At 29.7% G+C, this 20,732-nt stretch overlaps 1 protein-coding gene across 1 annotated transcript; it reads left to right on the forward strand.

Annotated features, from left to right (window-relative positions):
- Positions 1-1,380: 1,380 nt before the first annotated feature.
- Positions 1,381-2,069, forward strand: LOC119614886 (secreted RxLR effector protein 161-like; the record flags this gene model as incomplete). The annotated part of the gene is made up of 1 exon (XM_037970980.1): positions 1,381-2,069. A coding segment is annotated over exon 1 (689 nt), but the record flags the coding sequence as incomplete, so codon positions are not given.
- Between the last annotated feature and the right edge of the window lie 18,663 nt (positions 2,070-20,732).

Genomic DNA, 20,732 nt, shown 5'->3' on the forward strand with positions numbered 1-20,732 from the left:
TCATTCAAAATATAATTTTTTTTTTGTATGAGATAGAAGTGATCACAGATTTCGCTTGTTTTGGCTCTATCTCTTATAGTTTCCAAGAAAAATGGAATTTTATATTTTCACTCAAAATATAATTTTTTTGTATGAGATAGAAGTGATCACAGATTTCGCTTGTTTTGGCTCTATCTCTTATAGTTTCCAAGAAAAATGGACTTTTAAGTTTTCGCTTAAAATATCGATTTCTGTAGGGAATAGAAGTGATCACAGATTTCGCTTGATTTGGCTTTATCTCTTATAGTTTCCAAGAAAAATGGACTTTTAAGTTTTCACTTAAAATATCGATTTTTGTAGGGAATAGCAGTGATAACAGATATCGCTTCTTTTGGCTCTATCTCTTATAGTTTCCAAGAAAAACGGACTTTTATGTTTTCACTCAAAATATCGATTTTTTGTATAAGATATAAGTGATCACAGATTTCGCTTGTTTTAGCTCTATCTCTTATAGTTTCCAAGAAAAATGGACTTTTATGTTTTCACTTAAAATATCGATTTTTGTATGAGATAGAAGTGATCACAGATTTCGCTTGTTTTGGCTCTATCTCTTATAGTTTCCAAGAAAAATGGACTTTTATGTTTTTACTTAAAATATCGATTTTTTGTATGAGATAGTGTTGTATACTTATTATGAATTGGATACTTTACTGAAAATACTTTATTATAATCAACTCATTATTGAATTTATATGTTTGTTAATTTTTGAAATATGAAAAAATAATTTTCATTCCTAAAATAAAATTTATACAAAATAGACAAAATATTTGTGTGTCCGTTATTTTTATCATAGGTTATGGGCCCAGGAGCGGAAAAATGGAAAAAGGCAATGAAATCTGAATATGAAGCTTTAATGAAAAACAAGACCTGGGAAATAGTCAATTACCCAGAAAATAAAAAGGTTGTAGATTGCAAGTGGGTATTACGTAAAAAGTACAAAGCCAATGGTACAGTTGAACGTTACAAAGCTAGGTTAGTTGCGAAAGGATTTACTCAAATACCAGGCATAGATTATAATGAAACTTTTGCGCCAGTTGCAAGAATTGGATCCATTCGTCTTTTAATGGCCTTGTCTGTGGAATTGAAATTAGATGTATACCAACTTGATTTTGTAACAGCATACTTGAACGGTAGTATTGAAGAACAAATTTATATGAAAATACCAAATGAAATTCAAGAATTTTTATCAGAAAAAGAAAAATTAATTATAAAGGCAAAGCCTGCTTGTTAAAGAAAGCATTATATGGACTAAAGCAATCTGGAAGACAATGGTACAAAAAGTTAGATGAAAAATTAAAACTATTAAAATTTAAACCATTGAATTCAGATAATTGTATCTATATGTTAAAACATGAGAAAGACATTACATTATTGGCTATATATGTGGACGATTTAATAGTAGCAACAAATAATAAACAAAAATGGGAGGAACTGAAATTGGAATTATCAAAATCGTTCGAAATGAAAGACCTTGGCCAATTAAATTTTTGTTTGGGAATCGAATTTAAACAAGATGAGAAAACTAAGGAAATAACTATGTCACAACGTAAATATATACAAAATATTTTGAAAAAATTTAATATGGAAGACTGTAAACCTGCAAGAACACCATTTAATACGGGAATAAAACTATCAAAAGAAATGTGTGCAACCGAAGAAGAAAAATCAGAAGTTGAAAAGATACCGTATCAAAATCTGGTGGGATCCCTTATGTATTTAGCAGTTTCAACGAGGCCTGATATCGCTCATATAGTGAGTGTACTTAGCCAATACAATACTAACTACGGTAAAGAACATTGGATAGCTGCTAAAAGAGTTTTACGTTACTTGAAAGGTACTCCAAATATTGGCCTACATTACAGAAGAACAAATGAACAATTAACTGGCTATGCCGATGCAGACTGGGGTGCTAATATAGACGACAGAAGATCATATACGGGTTATATCTTCAAATTAGCTAATGCTGCTATAAGTTGGGAATCGAGGAAACAAAGAACAGTAGCAATGTCTACAACTGAAGCAGAATACATGTCGCTCTCAGAATCCACAAAAGAAGCAATACATTTAAAAAGATTTTTAGAAGAAATTTTGGGTAAACAAAATACAATTCTAATTTACAATGACAATCAAGGAGCTGGACTATTAAGCAAGAACCCAATATTTCACAATAGAACAAAACATATGGATATGAGACACCATTTTGTTCGTGAAAATGTAAATAGCGGAAATATTAAAATAGAATATATACCTACTATACCTATACCTACTACCTACTAAAATAGAATATTTACCTAGTTCAAAACATAACAAATGCATTTCTGAAATAGGTTTAGTTATTATTAATTAATATGATTATTGTAAAGTAATAATTCAGGGGAAGTGTTGTATACTTATTATGAACTGGATACTTTACTGAAAATACTTTATTATAATCAACTCATTATTGAATTTATATGTTTGTTAATTTTTGAAATATGAAAAAATAATTTTCATTCCTAAAATAAAATTTATACAAAATAGACAAAATATTTGTGTGTCCGTTATTTTTATCATAGATAGAAGTGATCACATATTTCATTTGTTTTGGTTCTATCTCTTATGGTTTCCAAGAAAAATGGACTTTTATGTTTTCACTTAAAATATCGATTTTTTGTATGAGATAGAAGTGATCACAGATTTCGCTTGTTTTGGCTTTATCCCTTACAGTTTCCAAGAAAAATGGACTTTTACAAATATCGATTTTTTGTAGGGAATAGAAGTGATCACAGATTTCGCTTGTTTTGGCTCTATCTCTTACAGTTTCCAAGAAAAATGGACTTTTATTTTTTCACTTAAAATATCGATTTTTTGTATGAGATAGAAGTGATCTCTTATAGTTTCCAAGAAAAATGGACTTTTAAGTTTTCACTTAAAATATCGATTTTTGTAGGGAATAGCAGTGATAACAGATATCGCTTCTTTTGGCTCTATCTCTTATAGTTTCCAAGAAAAATGGACTTTTATGTTTTCACTTAAAATATCGATTTTTTGTATGAGATAGAAGTGATCACAGATTTCGCTTGTTTTGGCTCTATCTCTTATAGTTTCCAAGAAAAATGGACTTTTAAGTTTTCACTCAAAATATCGATATTTGTAGGGAATAGAAGTGATCACAGATTTCGCGTGTTTTGGCTCTATCTCTTATAGTTTCCAGGAAAAATGGACTTTTATGTTTTCACTTAAAATATCGATTTTTTGTATGAGATAGAAGTGATCACAGACTTCGCTTGTTTTAGCTCTATCTCTTATAGTTTCCAAGAAAAATGGACTTTTATGTTTTCACTTAAAATATCGATTTTTTGTATGAGATAGAAGTGATCACAGATTTCGCTTGTTTTGGCTCTATCTCTTATAGTTTCCAAGAAAAATGGACTTTTATATTTTCACTCAAAATATAATTTTTTTGTATGAGATAGAAGTGATCACAGATTTCGCTTGTTTTGGCTCTATCTCTTATAGTTTCCAAGAAAAATGGACTTTTATGTTTTCACTTAAAATATCGATTTTATGTATGAGATAGAAGTGATCACATATTTCGCTTGTTTTGGCTTTATATCTTATAGTTTCCAAGAAAAATGGACTTTTATGTTTTCACTTAAAATATCGATTTTTTGTATGAGATAGAAGTGATCACAGATTTCGCTTGTTTTAGCTCTATCTCTTATAGTTTCCAAGAAAAATGGACTTTAATGTTTTCACTTAAAATATCGATTTTTTGTATGAGATAGAAGTGATCACAGATTTCGCTTGTTTTAGCTCTATATCTTATAGTTTCCAAGAAAAATGGACTTTTATATTTTCACTCAAAATATCGGTTTTTTGTATAAGATAGAAGTGATCACAGATTTCGCTTGTTTTAGCTCTATCTCTTATAGTTTCCAAGAAAAATGGACTTTTAAGTTTTCGCTTAAAATATCGATTTCTGTAGGGAATAGAAGTGATCACAGATTTCGCTTGTTTTGGCTTTATCTCTTATAGTTTCCATGAAAAATGGACTTTTAAGTTTTCACTTAAAATATCGATTTTTGTAGGGAATAGCAGTGATAACAGATATCGCTTCTTTTGGCTTTATCTCTTATAGTTTCCAAGAAAAATGGACTTTTAAGTTTTCACTTAAAATATCGATTTTTGTAGGGAATAGCAGTGATAACAGATATCGCTTCTTTTGGCTCTATCTCTTATAGTTTCCAAGAAAAATGGACTTTTATGTTTTCACTCAAAATATCGATTTTTGTAGGGAATAGAAGTGATCACAGATTTCGCGTGTTTTGGCTCTATCTCTTATAGTTTCCAAGAAAAATGGACTTTTATATTTTCACTTAAAATATCGATTTTTTGTATGAGATAGAAGTGATCACAGATTTCGCTTGTTTTAGCTCTATCTCTTATAGTTTCCAAGAAAAATGGACTTTTATGTTTTCACTTAAAATATCGATTTTTTGTATGAGATAGAAGTGATCACAGATTTCGCTTGTTTTAGCTCTATCTCTTATAGTTTCCAAGAAAAATGGACTTTTATATTTTCACCCAAAATATAATTTTTTTGTATGAGATAGAAGTGATCACAGATTTCGCTTGTTTTGGCTCTATCTCTTATAGTTTCCAAGAAAAATGGACTTTTATGTTTTCACTTAAAATATCGATTTTTTGTATGAGATAGAAGTGATCACAGATTTCGCTTGTTTTGGCTCTATCTCTTATAGTTTCCAAGAAAAATGGACTTTTAAGTTTTCACTCAAAATATCGATTTTTGTAGGGAATAGAAGTGATCACAGATTTCGCGTGTTTTGGCTCTATCTCTTATAGTTTCCAGGAAAAATGGACTTTTATGTTTTCACTTAAAATATCGATTTTTTGTATGAGATAGAAGTGATCAGAGACTTCGTTTGATTTGGCTCTATCTCTTATAGTTTCCAAGAAAAATGGACTTTTATGTTTTCACTCAAAATATAATTTTTTTGTATGAGATAGAAGTGATCACAGATTTCGCGTGTTTTGGCTCTATCTCTTAAAGTTTCCAAGAAAAATGGACTTTTAAGTTTTCACTCAAAATATCGATTTTTGTAGGGAATAGAAGTGATCACAGATTTCGCGTGTTTTGGCTCTATCTCTTATAGTTTCCAAGAAAAATGGACTTTTATGTTTCGCTTGTTTTGGCTCTATCTCTTATAGTTTCCAAGAAAAATGGACTTTTAAGTTTTCACTCAAAATATCGATTTTTGTAGGGAATAGAAGTGATCACAGATTTCGCGTGTTTTGGCTCTATCTCTTATAGTTTCCAGGAAAAATGGACTTTTATGTTTTCACTTAAAATATCGATTTTTTGTATGAGATAGAAGTGATCAGAGACTTCGTTTGATTTGGCTCTATCTCTTATAGTTTCCAAGAAAAATGGACTTTTATGTTTTCACTCAAAATATAATTTTTTTGTATGAGATAGAAGTGATCACAGATTTCGCGTGTTTTGGCTCTATCTCTTAAAGTTTCCAAGAAAAATGGACTTTTAAGTTTTCACTCAAAATATCGATTTTTGTAGGGAATAGAAGTGATCACAGATTTCGCGTGTTTTGGCTCTATCTCTTATAGTTTCCAAGAAAAATGGACTTTTATGTTTTCACTTAAAATATCGATTTTTTGTATGAGATAGAAGTGATCACAGATTTCGCTTGTTTTAGCTCTATCTCTTATAGTTTCCAAGAAAAATGGACTTTTATGTTTTCACTTAAAATATCGATTTTTTGTAGGGAATAGAAGTGATCACAAATTTCGTTTGATTTGGCTCTATCTCTTATAGTTTCCAAGAAAAATGGACTTTTATATTTTCACTCAAAATATCGGTTTTTTGTATAAGATAGAAGTGATCACAGATTTCGCTTGTTTTAGCTCTATCTCTTATAGTTTCCAAGAAAAATGGACTTTTATGTTTCACTTAAAATATCGATTTTTTGTATGAGATAGAAGTGATCACAGATTTCGCTTATTTTGGCTCTATCTCTTATAGTTTCCAAGAAAAATGGACTTTTAAGTTTTCGCTTAAAATATCGATTTCTGTAGGGAATAGAAGTGATCACAGATTTCGCTTGTTTTGGCTTTATCTCTTATAGTTTCCAAGAAAAACGGACTTTTAAGTTTTCACTTAAAATATCGATTTTTGTAGGGAATAGCAGTGATAACAGATATCGCTTCTTTTGGCTCTATCTCTTATAGTTTCCAAGAAAAACGGACTTTTATGTTTTCACTTAAAATATCGATTTTTTGTATGAGATAGAAGTGATCTCTTATAGTTTCCAAGAAAAATGGACTTTTAAGTTTTCACTTAAAATGTCGATTTTTGTAGGGAATAGAAGTGATCACAGATTTCGCTTGTTTTGGCTCTATCTCTTATAGTTTCCAAGAAAAATGGACTTTTATGTTTTCACTTAAAATATCGATTTTTTGTACGAGATAGAAGTGATCACAGATTTTGATTGTTTTGGCTCTATCTCTTATAGTTTCCAAGAAAAATGGACTTTTATGTTTTCACTTAAAATATAGATTTTTTGTATGAGATAGAAGTGATCACATATTTCACTTGTTTTGGCTCTATCTCTTATAGTTTCCAAGAAAAATGGACTTTTATGTTTTTACTTAAAATATCGATTTTTTGTATGAGATAGAAGTGATCACAGATTTCGCTTGTTTTAGCTCTATATCTTATAGTTTCCAAGAAAAATAGACTTTTATGTTTTCACTTAAAATATCGATTTTTTGTATGAGATAGAAAAGATCACAGATTTCGCTTATTTTGGCTCTATCTCTTATAGTTTCCAAGAAAAATAGACTTTTAAGTTTTCGCTTAAAATATCGATTTCTGTAGGGAATAGAAGTGATCACAGATTTCGCTTGTTTTGGCTTTATCTCTTATAGTTTCCATGAAAAATGGACTTTTAAGTTTTCACTTAAAATATCGATTTTTGTAGGGAATAGCAGTGATAACAGATATCGCTTCTTTTGGCTTTATCTCTTATAGTTTCCAAGAAAAATGGACTTTTAAGTTTTCACTTAAAATATCGATTTTTGTAGGGAATAGCAGTGATAACAGATATCGCTTCTTTTGGCTCTATCTCTTATAGTTTCCAAGAAAAATGGACTTTTATGTTTTCACTTAAAATATCGATTTTTTGTATGAGATAGAAGTGATCACAGATTTCGCTTGTTTTGGCTCTATCTCTTATAGTTTCCAAGAAAAATGGACTTTTAAGTTTTCACTCAAAATATCGATATTTGTAGGGAATAGAAGTGATCACAGATTTCGCGTGTTTTGGCTCTATCTCTTATAGTTTCCAGGAAAAATGGACTTTTATGTTTTCACTTAAAATATCGATTTTTTGTATGAGATAGAAGTGATCACAGACTTCGCTTGTTTTAGCTCTATCTCTTATAGTTTCCAAGAAAAATGGACTTTTATGTTTTCACTTAAAATATCGATTTTTTGTATGAGATAGAAGTGATCACAGATTTCGCTTGTTTTGGCTCTATCTCTTATAGTTTCCAAGAAAAATGGACTTTTATATTTTCACTCAAAATATAATTTTTTTGTATGAGATAGAAGTGATCACAGATTTCGCTTGTTTTGGCTCTATCTCTTATAGTTTCCAAGAAAAATGGACTTTTATGTTTTCACTTAAAATATCGATTTTATGTATGAGATAGAAGTGATCACATATTTGGCTTGTTTTGGCTCTATATCTTATAGTTTCCAAGAAAAATGGACTTTTAAGTTTTCACTCAAAATATCGACTTTTTGTATGAAATAGAAGTGATCACAGATTTCGCTTGTTTTGGCTTTACCTCTTATAGTTTCCAAGAAAAATGGACTTTTAAGTTTTCACTCAAAATATCTTTTAAGTTTTTACTTAAAATATCGATTTCTGTAGGGAATAGAAGTGATCACAGGATTCGTTTGATTTGGCTCTATCTCTTATAGTTTGCAAGCAAAATGGACTTTTATGTTTTCACTTAAAATACCGATTTTTTGTATGAGATAGAAGTGATCACAGATTTCGCTTGTTTTGGCTCTATCTCTTATAGTTTGCAAGAAAAATGGACTTTTATGTTTTCACTTAAAATACCGATTTTTTGTATGAGATAGAAGTAATCACAGATTTCGCTTGTTTTAGCTCTATCTCTTATAGTTTCCAAGAAAAATGGACTTTTATGTTTTCACTTAAAATGTAGATTTTTTGTATGAGATAGAAGTGATCACGGATATCGTTTGTTTTGGGTTTATCTCTAATAGTTTCCAAGAAAAATGGACTTTTAAGTTTTCATTCAAAATATCGATTTTTGTAGGGAATGGAAGTGATCACAGATTTTGCTTGCTTTGGCTTTATCTCTTATAGTTTCCAAGAAAAATGGACTTTTAAGTTTTTACTTAAAATATCGATTTCTGTAGGGAATAGAAGTGATCACAGGATTCGTTTGATTTGGCTCTATCTCTTATAGTTTGCAAGAAAAATGGACTTTTATGTTTTCACTTAAAATACCGATTTTTTGTATGAGATAGAAGTGATCACAGATTTCGCTTGTTTTAGCTCTATCTCTTATAGTTTCCAAGAAAAATGGACTTTTAAGTTTTCACTTAAAATATCGATTTCTGTAGGGAATAGAAGTGATCACAGATTTCGTTTGATTTGGCTCTATCTCTTATAGTTTGCAAAAAAAATGGACTTTTATGTTTTCACTTAAAATACCGATTTTTTGTATGAGATAGAAGTAATCACAGATTTCGCTTGTTTTAGCTCTATCTCTTATAGTTTCCAAGAAAAATGGACTTTTAAGTTTTCACTTAAAATATCGATTTTTTGTATAAGATTGTTGGGAATAGAAGTGATCACAGATTTCGCTTGTTTTGGCTCTATCTCTTATAGTTTCCAAGAAAAATGGACTTTTAAGTTTTCACTCAAAATATCGATTTTTGTAGGGAATAGAAGTGATCACAGATTTCTTTTTTTTGGTTCTATCTCTTACAGTTTCCAAGAAAAATGGACTTTTATGTTTTCACTCAAAATATCGACTTTTTGTATGAAATAGAAGTGATCACAGATTTCGCTTGTTTTGGCTTTATCTCTTATAGTTTCCAAGAAAAATGGACTTTTAAGTTTTCACTCAAAATATCGATTTTTGTAGGGAATAGAAGTGATCATAGATTTTGCTTGTTTTGGCTCTATCTCTTATAGTTTCCAAGAAAAATGGACTTTTATGTTTTCACTTAAAATATCGATTTTTTGTATGAGATAGAAGTGATCACAGATTTCGCTTGTTTTGGCTCTATCTCTTATAGTTTCCAAGAAAAATGGACTTTTATGTTTTCACTTAAAATATCGATTTTTTGTATGAGATAGAAGTGATCACAGATTTCGCTTGTTTTGGGTTTATCTCTAATAGTTTCCAAGAAAAATGGACTTTTAAGTTTTCACTTAAAATATCGATTTCTGTAGGGAATAGAAGTGATCACAGATTTCGTTTGATTTGGCTCTATCTCTTATAGTTTGCAAAAAAAATGGACTTTTATGTTTTCACTTAAAATACCGATTTTTTGTATGAGATAGAAGTGATCACAGATTTTGCTTGTTTTGGCTCTATCTCTTATAGTTTCCAAGAAAAATGGACTTTTATGTTTTCACTTAAAATATCGATTTTTTGTATGAGATAGAAGTAATCACAGATTTCGCTTGTTTTAGCTCTATCTCTTATAGTTTCCAAGAAAAATGGACTTTTAAGTTTTCACTTAAAATATCGATTTTTGTAGGGAATAGAAGTGATCACAGATTTCGTTTGATTTGGCTCTATCTCTTATAGTTTCCAGGAAAAATGGACTTTTAAGTTTTCACTTAAAATATCGAGTTTTTTTATGAGATAGAAGTGATCACAGATTTCGCTTGTTTTGGCTCTATCTCTTATAGTTTCCAAGAAAAATGGACTTTTATATTTTCACTCAAAATATCGATTTTTGTAAGGAATAGAAGTGATCACAGATTTCGTTTGTTTTGGCTCTATCTCTTATAGTTTCCAAGAAAAATGGACTTTTATGTTTTCACTCAAAATATCGTATGAAATAGAAGTGATCACAGATTTCGCTTGTTTTGGCTTTATCTCTTATAGTTTCCAAGAAAAATGGACTTTTATGTTTTCACCTAAAATATCGATTTTCTGTATAAGGTAGAAGTGATCACAGATTTCGCTTGTTTTAGCTCTATCTCTTATAGTTTCCAAGAAAAATGGACTTTTATGTTTTCACTTATGATATCGATTTTTTGTATAAGATAGAAGTGATCACAGATTTCACTTGTTTTGGCTTTATCTCTTATAGTTTCCAAGAAAAATGAACTTTTATGTTTTCACTTAAAATGTCGATTTTTTGTATGAGATAGAAGTGATCACAGATTTCGCTTGTTTTGGCTCTATCTCTTATAGTTTCCAAGAAAAATTAACTTTTAAGTTTTCACTCAAAATATCGACTTTTTGTATGAAATAGAAGTGATCACAAATTTCGCTTGTTTTGGTTCTATCTCTTATAGTTTCCAAGAAAAATGGACTTTTGAGTTTTCACTCAAAATATCGATTTTTGTAGGGAATAGAAGTGATCACAGATTTTGCTTACTTTGGCTTTATCTCTTATAGTTTCCAAGAAAAATGGACTTTTAAGTTTTCACTTAAAATATCGATTTCTGTAGGGAATAGAAGTGATCACAGATTTCGTTTGATTTGGCTCTATCTCTTATAGTTTCCAAGAAAAATGGACTTTTAAGTTTTCACTTAAAATATCGATTTCTGTAGGGAATAGAAGTGATCACAGATTTCGTTTGATTTGTCTCTATCTCTTATAGTTTCCAAGAAAAATGGACTTTTATATTTTCACTCAAAATATCGATTTTTGTAGGGAATAGAAGTGATCACAGATTTCGTTTGTTTTGGCTCTATCTCCAAGAGAAATGGACTTTTATATTTTCACTCAAAATATCGATTTTTGTAGGGAATAGAAGTGATCACTGATTTCGTTTGATTTGGCTCTATCTCTTATAGTTTCCAAGAAAAATGGACTTTTAAGTTTTCAATTAAAATATCGATTTCTGTAGGGAATAGAAGTGATCACAGATTTCGTTTGTTTTGGCTCTATCTCTTATTGTTTCCAAGAAAAATGGACTTTTATATTTTCACTCAAAATATCGATTTTTGTAGGGAATAGAAGTGATCACAGATTTCGCTTGTTTTGGCTCTATCTCTTATAGTTTCCAAGAAAAATTAACTTTTAAGTTTTCACTCAAAATATCGATTTTTTGTATGAAATGGAAGTGATCAAAAATTTCGTTTGATTTGTCTCTATCTCTTATAGTTTCCAAGAAAAATGGACTTTTATGTTTTCACTTAAAATATTGATTTTTTGTATGAGATAGAAGTGATCGTAGATTTCGCTTGTTTTGGCTCTATCTCTTATAGTTTCCAAGAAAAATGGACTTTTATATTTTCACTCAAAATATCGATTTTTGTAGGGAATAGAAGTGATCACAGATTTCGTTTGATTTGGCTCTATCTCTTATAGTTTCCTAGAAAAATGGACTTTTATGTTTTCACTTAAAATATCGATTTCTGTAGGGAATAGAAGTGATCACAGATTTCGTTTTATTTGGCTCTATCTCTTATAGTTTCCAAGAAAAATGTACTTTTATATTTTCACTCAAAATATCGATTTTTGTAGGGAATAGAAGTGATCACAGATTTCGTTTGTTTTGGCTCTATCTCTTATTGTTTCCAAGAAAAATGGACTTTTATATTTTCACTCAAAATATCGATTTTTGTAGGGAATAGAAGTGATCACTGATTTCGTTTGATTTGGCTCTATCTCTTATAGTTTCCAAGAAAAATGGACTTTTAAGTTTTCACTTAAAATATCGATTTTTGTAGGGAATAGAAGTGATAATAGATTTCGTTTGATTTGGCTCTATCTCTTATAGTTTGCAAGAAAAATGGACTTTTATGTTTTCACTTAAAATATCGATTTTTTGTATGAGATAGAAGTGATCACAGATTTCCCTTGTTTTGGCTCTATCTCTTATAGTTTCCAAGAAAAATGGACTTTTATGTTTTCACTTAAAATATCGATTTTTTGTATGAGATAGAAGTGATCACAGATGTCGCTTGTTTTGGCTCTATCTCTTATAGTTTCCAAGAAAAATGGACTTTTATGTTTTCACTCAAAATATCGATTTTTGTAGGGAATAGAAGTAATCACAGATTTCGTTTGATTTGGCTCTATCTCTTATAATTTCCAAGAAAAATGGACTTTTATGTTTTCACTTAAAATACCGATTTTTTATATGAGATAGAAGTGATCACAGATTTCGCTTGTTTTGGCTCTATCTCTTATAGTTTCCAAGAAAAATGGACTTTTATGTTTTCACTTAAAATACCGATTTTTTATATGAGATAGAAGTGATCACAGATTTCGCTTGTTTTGGCTCTATCTCTTATAGTTTCCAAGAAAAATGGACTTTTATGTTTTCACTTATAATATCGATTTTTTGTATGAGATAGAAGTGATCACAGATTTCGCTTGTTTTGGCTCTATCTCTTATAGTTTCCAAGAAAAATGGACTTTTATGTTTTCACTTAAAATATCGATTTTTTGTATGAGATAGAAGTGATCACAGATTTCGCTTGTTTTGGGTTTATCTCTAATAGTTTCCAAGAAAAATGGACTTTTAAGTTTTCACTTAAAATATCGATTTCTGTAGGGAATAGAAGTGATCACAGATTTCGTTTGATTTGGCTCTATCTCTTATAGTTTGCAAAAAAAATGGACTTTTATGTTTTCACTTAAAATACCGATTTTTTGTATGAGATAGAAGTGATCACAGATTTTGCTTGTTTTGGCTCTATCTCTTATAGTTTCCAAGAAAAATGGACTTTTATGTTTTCACTTAAAATATCGATTTTTTGTATGAGATAGAAGTAATCACAGATTTCGCTTGTTTTAGCTCTATCTCTTATAGTTTCCAAGAAAAATGGACTTTTAAGTTTTCACTTAAAATATCGATTTTTGTAGGGAATAGAAGTGATCACAGATTTCGTTTGATTTGGCTCTATCTCTTATAGTTTCCAGGAAAAATGGACTTTTAAGTTTTCACTTAAAATATCGAGTTTTTTTATGAGATAGAAGTGATCACAGATTTCGCTTGTTTTGGCTCTATCTCTTATAGTTTCCAAGAAAAATGGACTTTTATATTTTCACTCAAAATATCGATTTTTGTAAGGAATAGAAGTGATCACAGATTTCGTTTGTTTTGGCTCTATCTCTTATAGTTTCCAAGAAAAATGGACTTTTATGTTTTCACTCAAAATATCGTATGAAATAGAAGTGATCACAGATTTCGCTTGTTTTGGCTTTATCTCTTATAGTTTCCAAGAAAAATGGACTTTTATGTTTTCACCTAAAATATCGATTTTCTGTATAAGGTAGAAGTGATCACAGATTTCGCTTGTTTTAGCTCTATCTCTTATAGTTTCCAAGAAAAATGGACTTTTATGTTTTCACTTATGATATCGATTTTTTGTATAAGATAGAAGTGATCACAGATTTCACTTGTTTTGGCTTTATCTCTTATAGTTTCCAAGAAAAATGAACTTTTATGTTTTCACTTAAAATATCGATTTTTTGTATGAGATAGAAGTGATCACAGATTTCGCTTGTTTTGGCTCTATCTCTTATAGTTTCCAAGAAAAATTAACTTTTAAGTTTTCACTCAAAATATCGACTTTTTGTATGAAATAGAAGTGATCACAAATTTCGCTTGTTTTGGTTCTATCTCTTATAGTTTCCAAGAAAAATGGACTTTTGAGTTTTCACTCAAAATATCGATTTTTGTAGGGAATAGAAGTGATCACAGATTTTGCTTACTTTGGCTTTATCTCTTATAGTTTCCAAGAAAAATGGACTTTTAAGTTTTCACTTAAAATATCGATTTCTGTAGGGAATAGAAGTGATCACAGATTTCGTTTGATTTGGCTCTATCTCTTATAGTTTCCAAGAAAAATGGACTTTTAAGTTTTCACTTAAAATATCGATTTCTGTAGGGAATAGAAGTGATCACAGATTTCGTTTGATTTGTCTCTATCTCTTATAGTTTCCAAGAAAAATGGACTTTTATATTTTCACTCAAAATATCGATTTTTGTAGGGAATAGAAGTGATCACAGATTTCGTTTGTTTTGGCTCTATCTCCAAGAGAAATGGACTTTTATATTTTCACTCAAAATATCGATTTTTGTAGGGAATAGAAGTGATCACTGATTTCGTTTGATTTGGCTCTATCTCTTATAGTTTCCAAGAAAAATGGACTTTTAAGTTTTCAATTAAAATATCGATTTCTGTAGGGAATAGAAGTGATCACAGATTTCGTTTGTTTTGGCTCTATCTCTTATTGTTTCCAAGAAAAATGGACTTTTATATTTTCACTCAAAATATCGATTTTTGTAGGGAATAGAAGTGATCACAGATTTCGCTTGTTTTGGCTCTATCTCTTATAGTTTCCAAGAAAAATTAACTTTTAAGTTTTCACTCAAAATATCGATTTTTTGTATGAAATGGAAGTGATCAAAAATTTCGTTTGATTTGTCTCTATCTCTTATAGTTTCCAAGAAAAATGGACTTTTATGTTTTCACTTAAAATATTGATTTTTTGTATGAGATAGAAGTGATCGTAGATTTCGCTTGTTTTGGCTCTATCTCTTATAGTTTCCAAGAAAAATGGACTTTTATATTTTCACTCAAAATATCGATTTTTGTAGGGAATAGAAGTGATCACAGATTTCGTTTGATTTGGCTCTATCTCTTATAGTTTCCTAGAAAAATGGACTTTTATGTTTTCACTTAAAATATCGATTTCTGTAGGGAATAGAAGTGATCACAGATTTCGTTTTATTTGGCTCTATCTCTTATAGTTTCCAAGAAAAATGTACTTTTATATTTTCACTCAAAATATCGATTTTTGTAGGGAATAGAAGTGATCACAGATTTCGTTTGTTTTGGCTCTATCTCTTATTGTTTCCAAGAAAAATGGACTTTTATATTTTCACTCAAAATATCGATTTTTGTAGGGAATAGAAGTGATCACTGATTTCGTTTGATTTGGCTCTATCTCTTATAGTTTCCAAGAAAAATGGACTTTTAAGTTTTCACTTAAAATATCGATTTTTGTAGGGAATAGAAGTGATAATAGATTTCGTTTGATTTGGCTCTATCTCTTATAGTTTGCAAGAAAAATGGACTTTTATGTTTTCACTTAAAATATCGATTTTTTGTATGAGATAGAAGTGATCACAGATTTCCCTTGTTTTGGCTCTATCTCTTATAGTTTCCAAGAAAAATGGACTTTTATGTTTTCACTTAAAATATCGATTTTTTGTATGAGATAGAAGTGATCACAGATGTCGCTTGTTTTGGCTCTATCTCTTATAGTTTCCAAGAAAAATGGACTTTTATGTTTTCACTCAAAATATCGATTTTTGTAGGGAATAGAAGTAATCACAGATTTCGTTTGATTTGGCTCTATCTCTTATAATTTCCAAGAAAAATGGACTTTTATGTTTTCACTTAAAATACCGATTTTTTATATGAGATAGAAGTGATCACAGATTTCGCTTGTTTTGGCTCTATCTCTTATAGTTTCCAAGAAAAATGGACTTTTATGTTTTCACTTAAAATACCGATTTTTTATATGAGATAGAAGTGATCACAGATTTCGCTTGTTTTGGCTCTATCTCTTATAGTTTCCAAGAAAAATGGACTTTTATGTTTTCACTTATAATATCGATTTTTTGTATAAGATAGAAGTGATCACAGATTTCGCTTGTTTCAGCTCTATCTCTTATAGTTTCCAAGAAAAATGGACTTTTATGTTTTCATTTAAAATATCGATTTTTTATATGAGATAGAAGTGATCACAGATTTCGCTTGTTTTGGCTCTATCTCTTATAGTTTCCAAGAAAAATGGACTTTTATGTTTTCACTTATAATATCGATTTTTTGTATAAGATAGAAGTGATCACAGATTTTGCTTGTTTTAGCTCTATCTCTTATAGTTTCCAAGAAAAATGGACTTTTATATTTTCACTCAAAATATCGATTTTTGTAGGGAATAGAAGTGATCACAGATTTCGTTTGTTTTGGCTCTATCTCTTATAGTTTCCAAGAAAAATGGACTTTTATGTTTTCACTTAAAATACCGATTTTTTATATGAGATAGAAGTGATCACAGATTTCGCTTGTTTTGGCTCTATCTCTTATAGTTTCCAAGAAAAATGGACTTTTATGTTTTCACTTATAATATCGATTTTTTGTATAAGATAGAAGTGATCACAGATTTCGCTTGTTTTAGCTCTATCTCTTATAGTTTCCAAGAAAAATGGACTTTTATATTTTCACTCAAAATATCGATTTTTGTAGGGAATAGAAGTGATCACAGATTTCGTTTGATTTGGCTCTATATCTTATAGTTTCGAAGAAAAACGGACTTTTATGTTTTCACTTAAAATATCGATTTTTTGTATGAGATAGAAGTGATCACAGATTTCGCTTGTTTTGGCTCTATCTCTAATAGTTTGCAAGAAAAATGGACTTTTATGTTTTCACTTAAAATACCGATTTTTTGTATGAGATAGAAGTAATCACAGATTTCGCTTGTTTTAGCTCTATCTCTTATAGTTTCCAAGAAAAATGGACTTTTAAGTTTTCACTTAAAATATCGATTTTTTGTATAAGATTGTTGGGAATAGAAGTGATCACAGATTTCGCTTGTTTTGGCTCTATCTCTTATAGTTTCCAAGAAAAATGGACTTTTAAGTTTTCACTCAAAATATCGATTTTTGTAGGGAATAGAAGTGATCACAGATTTCTTTTTTTTTGGTTCTATCTCTTATAGTTTCCAAGAAAAATGGACTTTTATGTTTTCACTCAAAATATCGATTTTTTGTATGAGATAGAAGTGATCACATATTTCGCTTGTTTTGGCTCTATATCTTATAGTTTCCAAGAAAAATGGACTTTTAAGATTTCACTCAAAATATCGACTTTTTGTATGAAATAGAAGTGATCACAGATTTCGCTTGTTTTGGCTTTATCTCTTATAGTTTCCAAGAAAAATGGACTTTTAAGTTTTCACTCAAAATATCGATTTTTGTTGTTTTGGCTTTATCTCTTATAGTTTCCAAGAAAAATGGACTTTTAAGTTTTTACTTAAAATATCGATTTCAGTAGGGAATAGAAGTGATCACAGGATTCGTTTGATTTGGCTCTATCTCTTATAGTTTGCAAGAAAAATGGACTTTTATGTTTTCACTTAAAATACCAATTTTTTGTATGAGATAGAAGTGATCACAGATTTCGTTTGTTTTGGCTCTATCTCTTATAGTTTCCAAGAAAAATTGACTTTTATGTTTTCACTTAAAATATCGATTTTTTGTATGAGATAGAAGTAATCACAGATTTCGCTTGTTTTAGCTCTATCTCTTATAGTTTCCAAGAAAAATGGACTTTTATGTTTTCACTTAAAATATAGATTTTTGTATGAGATAGAAGTGATCACAGATATCGTTTGTCTTGGGTTTATCTCTAATAGTTTCCAAGAAAAATGGACTTTTAAGTTTTCACTCAAAATATCGATTTTTGTAGGGAATGGAAGTGATCACAGATTTTGCTTGCTTTGGCTTTATCTCTTATAGTTTCCAAGAAAAATGGACTTTTAAGTTTTCACTTAAAACATCGATTTCTGTAGGGAATAGAAGTGATCACAGATTTCGTTTGATTTGGCTCTATCTCTTATAGTTTGCAAGAAAAATGGACTTTTATGTTTTCACTTAAAATACCGATTTTTTGTATGAGATAAAAGTGATCACAGATTTCGTTTGTTTTAGCTCTATCTCTTATAGTTTCCAAGAAAAATGGACTTTTATGTTTTCACTTAAAATATAGATTTTTTGTATGAGATAGAAGTAATCACAGATTTCGCTTGTTTTTGCTTTATCTTATATAGTTTCCAAGAAAAATGGACTTTTAAGTTTTCACTCAAAATGTCGATTTTTGTAGGGAATAGAAGTGATCACAGATTTTGCTTGTTTTGGCTTTATCTCTTATAGTTTCCAGGAAAAATGGACTTTTATGTTTTCACTTAAAATATCGAGTTTTTTTATGAGATAGAAGTGATCACAGATTTCGCTTGTTTTGGCTCTATCTCTTATAGTTTCCAAGAAAAATGGACTTTTAAGTTTTCACTCAAAATATCGATTTTTGTAGGGAATAGAAGTGAGCACAGATTTCGTTTGTTTTGGCCCTATCTTTTATAGTTTCCAAGAAAATGGACTTTTATATTTTCACTCAAAATATCGATTTTTGTAGGGAATAGAAGTGATCACAGATTTCGTTTGATTTAGCTCTATCTCTTATAGTTTGCAAGAAAATGGACTTTTATGTTTTCATTTAAAATATCGATTTTTTGTATGAGATAGAAGTGATCACAGATATCGCTTGTTTTGGGTTTATCTCTAATAGTTTCCAAGAAAAATGGACTTTTAAGTTTTCACTCAAAATATCGATTTTTGTAGGGAATAGAAGTGATCACAGATTTCGCTTGTTTTGGCTCTATCTCTTATAGTTTCCAAGAAAAATGGACTTTTATATTTTCACTCAAAATATCGATTTTTGTAAGGAATAGAAGTGATCACAGATTTCGTTTGTTTTGGCTCTATCTCTTACAGTTTCCAAGAAAAATGGACTTTTATGTTTTCACTCAAAATATCGACTTTTTGTATGAAATAGAAGTGATCACAGATTTCGCTTGTTTTGGCTTTATCTCTTATAGTTTCCAAGAAAAATGGACTTTTAAGTTTTCACTCAAAATATCGATTTTTGTAGGGAATAGAAGTGATCACAGATTTTGCTTGTTTTGGCTCTATCTCTTATAGTTTCCAAGAAAAATGGACTTTTATGTTTTCACTTAAAATATCGATTTTTTGCATGAGATAGAAGTGATCACAGATTTCGCTTGTTTTAGCTCTATCTCTTATAGTTTCCAAGAAAAGTGGACTTTTATGTTTTCACTTAAAATATCGATTTTTTGTATGAGATAGAAGTGATCACAGATTTCGCTTGTTTTGGGTTTATCTCTAATAGTTTCCAAGAAAAATGGACTTTTAAGTTTTCACTTAAAATATCGATTTCTGTAGGGAATAGAAGTGATCACAGATTTCGTTTGATTTGGCTCTATCTCTTATAGTTTGCAAAAAAAATGGACTTTTATGTTTTCACTTAAAATACCGATTTTTTGTATGAGATAGAAGTGATCACAGATTTTGCTTGTTTTGGCTCTATCTCTTATAGTTTCCAAGAAAAATGGACTTTTATGTTTTCACTTAAAATATCGATTTTTTGTATGAGATAGAAGTAATCACAGATTTCGCTTGTTTTAGCTCTATCTCTTATAGTTTCCAAGAAAAATGGACTTTTAAGTTTTCACTCAAAATATCGATTTTTGTAGGGAATAGAAGCGATCACAGATTTCGTTTGATTTGGCTCTATCTCTTATAGTTTCCAGGAAAAATGGACTTTTAAGTTTTCACTTAAAATATCGAGTTTTTTTATGAGATAGAAGTGATCACAGATTTCGCTTGTTTTGGCTCTATCTCTTATAGTTTCCAAGAAAAATGGACTTTTATATTTTCACTCAAAATATCGATTTTTGTAAGGAATAGAAGTGATCACAGATTTCGTTTGTTTTGGCTCTATCTCTTATAGTTTCCAAGAAAAATGGACTTTTATGTTTTCACTCAAAATATCGTATGAAATAGAAGTGATCACAGATTTCGCTTGTTTTGGCTTTATCTCTTATAGTTTCCAAGAAAAATGGACTTTTATGTTTTCACCTAAAATATCGATTTTCTGTATAAGGTAGAAGTGGTCACAGATTTCGCTTGTTTTAGCTCTATCTCTTATAGTTTCCAAGAAAAATGAACTTTTATGTTTTCACTTAAAATATCGATTTTTTGTATGAGATAGAAGTGATCACAGATTTCGCTTGTTTTGGCTCTATCTCTTATAGTTTCCAAGAAAAATTAACTTTTAAGTTTTCACTCAAAATATCGACTTTTTGTATGAAATAGAAGTGATCACAAATTTCGCTTGTTTTGGTTCTATCTCTTATAGTTTCCAAGAAAAATGGACTTTTGAGTTTTCACTCAAAATATCGATTTTTGTAGGGAATAGAAGTGATCACAGATTTTGCTTACTTTGGCTTTATCTCTTATAGTTTCCAAGAAAAATGGACTTTTAAGTTTTCACTTAAAATATCGATTTCTGTAGGGAATAGAAGTGATCACAGATTTCGTTTGATTTGGCTCTATCTCTTATAGTTTCCAAGAAAAATGGACTTTTAAGTTTTCACTTAAAATATCGATTTCTGTAGGGAATAGAAGTGATCACAGATTTCGTTTGATTTGGCTCTATCTCTTATAGTTTCCAAGAAAAATGGACTTTTATATTTTCACTCAAAATATCGATTTTTGTAGGGAATAGAAGTGATCACTGATTTCGTTTGATTTGGCTCTATCTCTTATAGTTTCCAAGAA

This window comes from Lucilia sericata, unplaced genomic scaffold (genome assembly GCF_015586225.1).
Source record: "Lucilia sericata isolate MDLA Ls3-8-SP2 unplaced genomic scaffold, ASM1558622v1 Contig003580F_arrow, whole genome shotgun sequence".
Taxonomy (NCBI): domain Eukaryota; kingdom Metazoa; phylum Arthropoda; class Insecta; order Diptera; family Calliphoridae; genus Lucilia; species Lucilia sericata.